The 11,322-nt window shown below is 40.5% G+C and overlaps 1 protein-coding gene across 20 annotated transcripts in view; it reads left to right on the top strand.

Moving 5' to 3' along the window:
• Kif21a (kinesin family member 21A) overlaps window positions 1-11,322 on the top strand; it is a 116,198-nt gene that overhangs the window by 56,553 nt on the left and 48,323 nt on the right. For all 20 annotated transcript variants that reach the window (XM_029547918.1, XM_029547907.1, XM_029547919.1 and 17 more), the window contains exons 5-10: window positions 752-886; window positions 1,346-1,513; window positions 3,316-3,431; window positions 9,045-9,240; window positions 9,584-9,773; window positions 10,164-10,227. In XM_029547918.1, coding sequence (XP_029403778.1) covers window positions 752-886; window positions 1,346-1,513; window positions 3,316-3,431; window positions 9,045-9,240; window positions 9,584-9,773; window positions 10,164-10,227 — 869 coding nt within the window. The remainder of the gene's footprint in view (window positions 1-751; window positions 887-1,345; window positions 1,514-3,315; window positions 3,432-9,044; window positions 9,241-9,583; window positions 9,774-10,163; window positions 10,228-11,322) is intronic.

The following is an 11,322-nucleotide window of genomic DNA, read 5'->3' as shown; positions in this document are numbered from 1 at the left end:
GCGTGTGCACACACACTGACATGAACTGATGCCAAGACAAATCCTAGGCATGTACTGTGGCGCATGTGCACACACACTGACATGGATTGATGCCAAGACAAATGTAATGGGATGTTGATGCTAACTCCTTAGTGTAACGTTTGTGTCTTGCTAATTCTTTAGCATAACAACCCCGAGAGAGGCCGTCATCCTTGGCAGACGATGTCTAAAGTTCGGTGCAGTGTATGTATAGCTCACATGCTAGAGCTGCAGAGGGCTGAGCTGTGCTGAAGTATGAGATTATAATCCATTTGTTCTTTGCTTGTGAGGTTTAGGATTGCGTCTTGGCTTTTAAAAGGACTCATTTAAGAAAAAAAAATCTTAAAAAAAAAGAAATGAGAAAAAAAAATTAAACAGGGTTGCCTTACTAATCCAGATTACTGTAGAGTTCGTCGTACCAAAGCCTTCTACTGTAACAGTTTGGAGAGGAAGCTGTAAATGTCAGCATGGGGATAATGGGACTTAGTGTTTTCTTCTAGTCCAAAAAAAAAAAAAAAAAAAAAAATCTCACCCCAATCCCCGGGAGGCTGAAGGAAAAAAAAAAAAAAAAAAGAATGCACCATTGTACCGAGAAATTCAGCTCAGATGCGCCTGTAACCAAAAGATAGGATGAGAGATCTTCCTTTATATCCGTCAGCACAGTGGGTTTTAGCTCAGACAGAAGGTTGGCTGGTGCCTGGGTGTCAAATGAAGCCTTTCTTCCCTGTTGCAGATGATGCAGTGTCTGAAGTTGGGCGCACTCTCGCGCACCACGGCCAGTACCCAGATGAACGTACAGAGCTCTCGTTCTCATGCCATCTTTACCATTCATGTGTGTCAAACCAGAGTGTGTCTCCAAACAGATGCTGTGAGTTCATTTCTCTTGTTTCTTAAACATTCAGCCTTTACATCATTACATCCTATGCATCTCTGGAGAGGTGTTTGATCCAGTTTTATTTTATTATTTTCTTCCTCTTAGTTTCCTTTTTTTTTTTTTTTTTTGTTATTTATTTAAAGGAAGCTGACCAATTGTGTAAAACTTTGGAAAATAAACAGAAGTACTGAATATCTGTTTGTAATGACCAAGTGGAGATGTCATCCTCTAGGCTCTTTGTGGTGAGGGCTCTTTGTTTCCTTTCATCAGCAGAGCCTTAGTTCCGTACAGCTGGAGTTTGCTTTCCAAACTTTTTCTCTGATGTTTTCATTTACGTCTGCACGGCTATGCCGCTGTCTCTCTAGCTGTGCAAGGGGGCAGATGTGGATAAGGTTACGGGGGTGTTTGATGTCACATTAATGAGGCATCTTCGATTATCTCCCGCCATCCCAGGAGAACGCAACTGATAATAAGCTGATCTCTGAATCGTCACCAATGAACGAGTTTGAGACACTGACTGCGAAGTTTCACTTTGTTGATCTGGCGGGATCAGAAAGATTGAAGAGAACCGGAGCTACAGGCGAGAGAGCAAAAGAGGGCATTTCCATCAACTGCGGGCTTGTAAGACCACAAGAGACACGTGCCCTCTCTACTGTCCCTCTCTGTTTAGCTTGGCTGGTTTGGCGTTCAATATGTAATGCAGGCTTGCTTCACAATGATTCTCCTGCCTCAGACTTTGCCATCCTGGAGTTATAGACATACATTACCAGGCCCAGCTTCCTTTTCTCTGCTGTAATTCATAATATAGCTCATGGAAATCCTACTTCACTGTCTTGAAGGATAAAGTAACAGTAATACGTTGACCTTCTGACCACACTGTTCCCCTAGCCCCACGTCTCGGGCTTTCTTATGTGTTAGTTTGGCTTGCTCAACCCTTGTAGTATGATAGATGGGAACAATATTTTTAAACTTCTTCCACACTTGAAAGCATACATTCAAAGCAAGCCCTTAGAGTTAAGTACACAAAGGTCACCTTGGTTGACATTTTGTGACACTCGTTTTATTGACTGTGTGGATTATTCGAAAGCTTTTTAACAGTCTATTTCTATTGTGTTTTTGTATCCCAGAGTCTGATTTATTTTGTTGGAATTTTGTCTGAAGTCCAGAGATTTATCCAATTTTTTTACAAAATAGTTTGTATTAGGAATTAACTTTAATACTATGCCACCTAGTGGTATTTTGATAGGAAACGCCTTGTGGTTGAGTTAGCAGAAGGTTTCATTATGTGCAAGAAAATATTTTAGAACAAGCTTTTGCGTGACTTTTCTTCTCGCTCTCCTCATTATAGAATTAGACATCTGTTCCCGTGTAAGGAACAGCACTGCTAAATCCCTGTGATGGTGACGCCTGGTCACATGCTTTTTACGTGGATCCTTCCTGTCCTGCAATGGGACCTCCAAACATGAGGGGTTTTGTTTGTTTTTAACCAGTGCCCATTTATCCCAGTATGATTACATTTCTGCTAGGAACTGTCCAGTGAAACTTAGTGGAGAAACCCTAATCTCCCAATATCAAGGCGCACACGGACAGTCTCCCTACTAACCAGGTCTGAGTCCTACACTTTGACTGTTGTCACAGATGGATTAGGACACGTGTCCAGAAAGGGACAAAAGCCATTGCTCAATTTCCCATCGAGGCTGTTGAACTTTGGTGTGGCCAGTACTGGATTCCGTAGATTCTGGGAAAAAGAGGCCTAGATGCAGTATGACTCAGGCCACTTGTTGGATGATGACTCGGCCCTGACAGTCCGTGTTTCTGGTTGTCTCACAACTGAAAGCTGATATGATTAGTGTGGGGAATGTGTTCCTGTAGAGTCCAGCCCATCCATGGCAGGAAAGTTATAGCTATGAATTTTTAACGATTTACCTTGTATAAAGTTGGATATTGAAGACATATAATGTCCTTATATTTCTAAAGTCAGTGTTACTTGTGTAGTGAATCGTTGCTCGGGGAAATGACACTAATATTTTTCTTGTGGCTATGAGAGGTTTTAGCCACATAGACCATTTGTATCATAACAGGAAACTTTCAAGGAGCTGGGGACTTACTAAACGTTTGATTTAAATTGAGAAAAATTCACAATAGGAATGAATAGTTTCCTGAAGATGTAACCTGAGCTCCAGGCATGGTCAGACTTAGTCAGACTTTGAACATCTCTGTTTTAAGGGAAGATCTCTGGATTCTAAGTGTTATGAGTAACACATGCATTACTAAGGTTACTTGTATTTGGAAATACAAATGTGAATTAAATCCAAATATGGGGTTCTTAATTTTTACCTTGTTTTCTACAGGCTGTCCTTATTAGTTAAAAGTGCTCTAGTTAATAAACATACGATTTTCCTCTCTCTCCTTTTCTCTGTCAGTTGGCCCTTGGGAATGTAATCAGTGCCTTGGGGGACAAGAGCAAGAGAGCCACCCACGTTCCTTACAGAGACTCTAAGCTGACAAGACTCTTACAGGATTCTCTTGGGGGCAACAGGTATGTATTCATCCGTATTCTAGGTTTAGATTACACATCATTTTTAAAGTGTTATCTGTAAGATGATTTATAAGAACTGCTTTTATTTTAAAGCAAATTAATAGGGCGAAGAAGTGACAGATACCTAAAATGTGTAAATCATTATATATATATAATAATTCTGGTAGTATTTATAATATTTGTTGGGTAGTACTGGTATTTCTATTTTATTGATGAGTTAAAGTTGGGAAAGTTTGACGATTTATTGAAAACCGCATAAGTTTTTAAAGGAAATCATCAACACATGCTTGTTCTACAGTAGTGTAGCTTCTGATTCGCACACAGGAAACGCCACAAGAATTTTGTTGATAATAAATGAAACCTTCGCCGGGCAGTGGTGGCACATGACTTTAATCCCAACACTTGGGAGGCAGAGGCGGGCGGATTTCTGAGTTCGAGGCCAGCCTGGTCTACAGAGTGAGTTCCAGGACAGCCAGGGCTACACAGAGAAACCCTGAGTTCGAGGCCAGCCTGGTCTACAGAGTGAGTTCCAAGACAGCCATGGCTACACAGAGAAAACCTGTCTCTAAATGAATCAATGAATGAATGAATGAAACCTTCTACTTTACCACCAAGTTGTTTAAATATTATTGACAGTTTCTCACAAAGTCTAAAGTCGGAACTTGTTTTGTTATGTGGGAAAAGTTGTCAGAAAATGTCAGTTGAATGGTTTCTGTGCTCTTCTTTAAACCTTTGCAACTGGAGGACTTCATAGCTAAACATTTCCTTCTGCTACACAGTCCCCTCTTCTCCATTGACTGTAAATGGAAACTTTTTTTTTCTTTTTTTGGCATTTGAATTCATTCATAGCCTATTTCAACAAGTTAAACATGCTCCACAAATTTCCTTTATTATGCTTTTAGTGGTCTAAAAGTCATGTTTATTGAATAGATGCCACACAATGAACAATCTAGGAATTAAGTCTCCTTTTGGACTGCTAATTTTTTAAAAAGACTTTCGAATAATTTTGAATTTAGGTTTAAAATCAGTTTGCCTTAGAAAAAGAGCTGTGTTTAATTTGGCAGCATATTAAAATATTTCTTCCTTTTATGTAATCTTGGCATGGTCCTCTCTCTCTTTAAATGTACTGCATATTTGAATGCAATATGGCTTCCTTTGTTGCATGTTTAAAAACTTGTTTTTAGTATTTTCCATCTGTTTTTCAGGATCAATCTAGGTTTCATAATGTCTTAGGGTTTTACTGCTGTGAATAGACACCATGACTAAGGCAAGTCTTATACAAACAACATTTAATTGGGGCTGGCTTACAGGTTCAGAGGTTCAGTCCATTGTCATCAAGGTGGGAGCATGGCAGTATCCAGGCAGGCATGGCGCAGGCAGAGCTGAGAGTTCTACATCTTCATCTGAAGGCTGCTACTGGAAGACTGACTTTCAGGCAACTAGTGTGAGAATCTTATGTCCACACCCACAGTGACACACCTATTCCAATAAGGCCACACCTCCAAATGGTGCCACTCCCTGGCCCTAGAATATACAATGTTTTTGAGCCCAATGGACATTTTCTAATTTCTTCCCTCCCTCCCTCCCTCCCTCCCTCCCTCCTTCCCTGCCTCCCTTCTACTCTTCTTTCTTTCTTTTGTTTTCCTCTTTTGTTCTTGAGACAGGGTCTTTCTGTATAGCCCTCGATATCCTGGGACTTCCTATGTTAGACAAAGGCTGGCCTTGAGCTCACAGAGATCTACTTGCCCCTGCCTCCCAAGGACTGGGATTAAAGGTGTGCACCACCACACTCAGCCCTCAGCCCTGTGTTTCTTTAAAGTTACAATTCTATAACTTTAACTGTGAAACAAAGCAGACCAGATGCGCGTCTGCCCCTTACATATTTATATAGTTTGAATATTTCATCCCCTTGAAAGGTTGGTTGTTCTGCAAGCGTGCTGGGCTGTTCTCACTGTGGGTAGTGCTTGCCTGCTTGCTGAGGATCCTCCAGTGGCTCCTTACCTGTTTCCTCATGATGAGTTGCCCTTAGAGGAGACAACCCTTTCTGATTCCAACCTTACTGCACATCTATTTCTGCCTAAACTTTCAGGATCGAGCACCCAGTTCAAAAGTATTGTACTTTGTTTAAATTTTGGGAAGTAAAAGAGCTCCCTGTCTCTTTTTGTAGCGTGTACAAATCACATATAAATGAAAAATAGGCTAAAGTTTAAGTATCACATATTTATGTACATAATTTAAAGTTACAGTTTTCAATAAACCAGCTTTTATATATTTTTATTATATATATATAATTAGACATATAATTATACTGTATATTACAGCTTAAAAATTTATGCCCAAAATGCTGGAAATGGTGATAAACATAAAGCATAAGTAAAACCAATTATATTTCTAAAGTAAAATATGTACTCCACATGTATTGTGATGCTATGCTATAGTGCACACCTGAAAGAAGCAGATCACCATATTACCAATAGTTTCTTCTAAGTTAAAGGTATCTTCTTTAAAAATAAAATTATAAAAGTAAACATTTTTTGATGTTTGCTTAGAGCAAACTAGTTCTTGAGATGTATAACTTTGAGTTTTGCTTAATATGAGATATTTTTCCCGTCCTTGCTAAATGCTAGCCAGCTCCACTCCCTCCCGACTTTCGTAGTTCTTACTTAATTAGTCCCCGGTCTTAGTGCTTTTCAAAATATTTGTGAAATGCAAGCCTCCCGGCCTTCAGTTCACAGTTGCCTACTACCGTCCATAGCTGTCCTCCGTTTGCCCTATGTGTGACTCACCGCGTGGATCTGGACTGCTCTATACTGTTGTCAGTGAGATGACAGGAGGTTCAGATGCTCATGTGCTCACGCTCAATCTCTGTCCTTACTATTTGTAACATTGGATTGTAGTAAGTGCTTTGCAGAACGGTGCTGCAGATCGCACTTCAGATCATCCTCTAGTCGGCATCCCATCGGTTCTTACTTTTAATTGGCTACTGTATTTTCATTATCAGATCATAGCTAGAGAGGCACAAATTGTCTCAGTTTAACGATCTCTCCAAAGCATGTGTACATCATCCTTACTTATGCATCTATTTATATAATACAACAGTGTTTTTGATAACTAAGGTGCATCCAAATAACGTGCTACATATTTGGAAGTACCTTGAAGAATTAAACTTATGAGCCTTCCCATTCAGGCCTTTAGAGTCTGAAGTATGTAAAACGTTTGTGTGAAGGTAATAACAGCAATCATGTACTAGATAAGAAGGAAGTGTTCTAATGGTGCAGGAGGCAGAGGAAAAGTCCAGCCGAGTGGAGTGTTTGCTGACAGAATGGTCAACAGTAGTAGGAGCAGAGAGAGGAAGGAATGAGTAAGAGCTGGTAGGAGAGCCTTGTGTGGGAGCACATCCTGTTAATCCTTGTACTCTGGAGGCAGACGAGGGTAGATCTCTGTAAGTTCGAGGCCAACTATATAGCTGAGTTCCAGGTCATCCAGGGACATGCAGTGAGACCCTGACTCCAAAAGGAGAGAGAGAGAGAGAGAGAGAGAGAGAGAGAGAGAGAGAATGAGAGAGAGAGAAAGTAAAAGGAGAGAAGATCTAGAATACGACCTTTTCATTTGATGTATTTTTGAGATAAGGTCTCATCGTGGCTCAGATTGTTTTGTACTTGCTATCCCCCTGCATCAGCTTCAGCTTCCTCAACAACTGGGAACATTCTTCGAAAAAGGCTCAGTAGGACCCAGCTGAGATTCCCGGGGGGGGGGGAGGGGGGAGGGAAACAATTAAGGAGATTACTGATTAAGGTCAATTGCCATTACATTTCTACCTGGGTGGGAGAACTGGGTCTTTAAATGAAGGTTTGATATGTTAACTATGTTCAAGGTTTCCTGAGTCTGGGTGTGTCCCAAGATGGATTTGAGCATTTTCCTCAATTGCTTACCATGCTAGTTTTTGAGAGAGGGTCTCTTTCTGAGTTTGGAGCTCACTGATCAGCAAGATGGCCTGTCCAGCAAGCCCTAGGGATGCCCCGTCTCTACCTCTCAAGTGTGGAGATTGCAAGCCTGTTGAAGTGGCTGCTGGGGGGTCTAAATTTAGTCCCTTATTCTTGTGTGGGAAGCACATTACTGACTGAGCCATTTCCATTTATACAGTAGATGGCAGTGGCATCAATGCCAAGAAACAGTGGCACTAAAATACAAATCAATACACTCGCATTGTCTGGCCTCAGGTTTCCGGGATGCTTCCCTATAAATAGTTGCATTTCATGAGGATACCGTAAGCTGTGAGGCTTCTAAGGAAAACAGACACTTGAACGGTTACAAAAGTATCATCCGCCTACATTGGTGCAACATTGTGTCATGAGGCAGTCAAGCCTGTGGCAAGGGGTGCTGTCCACTTAGTGGTTGATCAGGAGTTAGAGAAAGAATGCCAGTGCTCTACTCTTCTTATATCACATCAAACTGGATTGCAAGTGTCCAGGAGAACCTTTGTGTGATTTGTTGACAGGCATAATAGCTGGGGTATAGAAGCGTTTGACTATTCTATTTTGATGAACCAGTTTAACATGCCTCGTGTTTCCGTTGTTTTCCTGTGTAGTCTAGTCAGAAGTCAAATAATAAACTGAGTAGTCAACCACAAATGATGGCTTATACTGTGAAAAGTAAGGAAATACTATATGCTTCTTTTGCTCGAATCTGATTGCATTTTGAATAAGAGTCATAGCTGAATCAAGCCAAAATGTCAGTGGAAAGGAAGAATTTTTAAAAGCAATTTTAAAAAAAGTTTAAATTTATTTTCTACATGCATGTGTGGGGTGCCTGCATGTATGCCTGATTACCACTTGCTTGCAGTGCCCCTGGAGGGCCAGAAGATGGTATTGGATCCCTTGGAATAGGAGTGACAGAGGATTGTGAGCTGATATGTGGGTGCTAGGAATTGAATCTTGGCCCTCTGCCAGAGCAGCCAGTGTTCTTAGCCATGAAGCCATCTTTCTAGCCCTCATACTTGAATGAATTTTTTTTTCTCAAAAAAATAAAGCTTTAAATAGTAAAAAAAAAAAAAAATATTTTTTTCAACATGCCATATTTAGAGTTAAAGTGATAATAGAATTATTGTGTGCCCTGCCTCAAAAGTTTACATAGGGGGCTGGAGAGATGGCTCAGCAGTTAAGAGCACCAACTTCTCTTCAAGAGTTCCTGAGTTCAATTCCCAGCTACCACACGGTGGCTCACAACCATCTGTAATGGGATCCGAAGCCCTCTTCTGGTGTGTCTGAAGAGAGTTAACAGTGTACTCATATGAATAAAATAAATAAATCTTTTTAAAAAAAGTTTATGTAGAATTGAGAGATAAATGTATGCACTCATACATTCTCAAGGTATTATGAATCAAAGAACATAATATATGTCCTTTCTCTCTGCCTTACCTAAGTAAACAAAATCCTTCTGTTAAGATGGTCTTAAATCATGAAGGCTTTTAAAGTTGACTTTACTTGTAAGTTAGTAACATCAGTCTTTTATGATCTTTGAAGGAAGATGCTGTGTAAATGGTGGGAACTTGAAAAATGTGCATTTCAGAACTGGCTTTTATTTGTACAACCAACCGCTATTTGTAACTTTCAGCCAAACGATCATGATAGCATGCGTCAGCCCTTCAGACAGAGATTTCATGGAGACGTTAAACACTCTGAAGTACGCCAATCGAGCTAGAAATATCAAGAACAAGGTGATGGTCAATCAAGACAGAGCCAGTCAGCAAATCAATGCGCTCCGGAGCGAGATCACGCGGCTTCAGATGGAGCTCATGGAATACAAAACAGTAAGCTAAAAGCACCGACTGCTTTTTCTGACCGACTGAAGGCGCCTGTGTCATGCACACAGTCATGACTTGCTGGACGACTGCATGTATTTGCTTTGGAGGAAGTCTTCAGGAGGTCAGACTGTCTAGAATTCTTCAAAAGGCTCCTTACCCAATCTATAATTCTCCTGGCTAATGCACCGTGAAAGATTGGAGTCCAAGGAAATGGGTTTTTTTGCCTTGGGCCTGGGAGGATAAAAAGGCTACTGGTTATAGAACTGTGTGATCTTGGGGTTGTCTTTAAAGAAAATTCTTGTGTACTTAAGGCCTGTATTAACCAATGGGGGGGGTGGTTCTTTTCAAGGGTAAGAGAATAATTGATGAGGAAGGCGTGGAAAGCATCAATGACATGTTTCATGAGAATGCTATGCTACAGACGGAAAATAATAATCTGCGTGTAAGAATAAAAGCTATGCAGGAGACCGTTGATGCCCTGAGGGCCAGAATCACGCAGCTCGTCAGTGAGCAGGCCAACCAAGTTCTTGCCCGAGCAGGTATGTGTTTGGGGTGGGGTCGGTGGGAGATTAACTTCTGAAGGACATGACACACTCTTTGTGTTGATTATTTACTCCAAATATTTGGAATTGAAATGTTGAACTTTGATATATATAAAACCTATAATTTTAAGTTAAATACCTGATTTTAAAAATCAATAAATTCCTACATAAACAAAACATGCCCTTTGCAATAATTTCCTTCATGGTCTGGGTTCACGTAATTCAAGGTAGGAAATTTGCTGTAGGAATTGTGTTTTTATTTTGATACTAACTTTCCAAACTAGGGCCCCACACATGGCCAGACAAGTGCTAAGCCAGTGAGCTATAATTCCAATGCTGGAGTCTTTGTTTTAAAATAAAATTTTCATTTCCTATTTTATCTTGCAGGTGAAGGGAATGGAGAGATCAGCAATATGATTCATAGTTATATCAAAGAAATTGAAGATCTCAGGTATAGTTTTCTATAACATGTAATGCATGTCAGTTTTTGCAATGTTCAGAATATTTCCGTGTGCAGGGATGAATATTCAAGAGCTATTAGTGTTGCTATTTGGGGCCTGTGGTCATGTTAACTTTAGAGGACCAGATACTTGGCTTTCCCATAACGTCATATTCCAAAGCTAATTTTCCCTGGCTCCTTTCCCATGTCCTCTTTCCATATTCTCCTCTTATTGTTATTGTTATATCTTTATTGGACATCACCAAACCCAAAGTGTAGGACAGGCAGGCCTACCCGATGCTGGTGACTTCATCCTTAGTCCTTTTCGTGCCTATGGATCTTTTCCCATCACCTGGAAACAGATCCAAGTCTCTGAATCATCTTTAACTTTTTGAACTTTCTATTCCTTCCTGATGCATATTTTTTTAAAAGATTTATTTATTTGTTTTTCATATGAGTACACTGTTGCTGTCTTCAGAGCACCAGAAGAGGATGTCACAACCATCCTATTACAGATGGCTGTGAGCCACCCTGTGGCCACTGGGAATTGAACCCAGGACCTCTGGAGGATCAGTCAGTGCTCTTAACCACTGAGACAGGCATGACATAAAAAGGTCATAGTCTAGTGGAACATTGTGACTAGACATATGCCGGAAACTGCAGTGTCATAATTTAGTAAAATAAAATAGTCTATCCATGGTCTATGGATGTGGGGAAATCTGCAGAAGAACAGACTGGGGAGTTATTGGAAGGTGACACAGGACAGGGACATTGAACACAGCTGGAAGATTTTTAGTTTCCATGGTCCTCTCTGATGCTTTGTTATTCCTCATGGAGTAAAACCCCAGTCAGCCATATGGGAAGTGAGAGGAGGACCCTTCTCTACCCTCACAATTCCATGTCTTGAATTTGTGTTATTTGTCCCCCTTTGTCCCTAGGCTATTCTTGTCATTCTCAGTGACAAGTACTTGCCCTATTTTCTGCTGTAACACAGTTGTTTTTGTCTCTAATGCTTCAAAAATCAAAGACAAATAAGATGCTGTGACATAGCAATAAAGTTATTATGTGACTGTGACTTTAAAGTGTGTGTGTGTGTGTGTGTGTGTG

Source organism: Mus pahari, chromosome 17 (assembly GCF_900095145.1).
Source record: "Mus pahari chromosome 17, PAHARI_EIJ_v1.1, whole genome shotgun sequence".
Taxonomy (NCBI): domain Eukaryota; kingdom Metazoa; phylum Chordata; class Mammalia; order Rodentia; family Muridae; genus Mus; species Mus pahari.
This window is presented reverse-complemented; position numbering and strand designations above follow the sequence as displayed.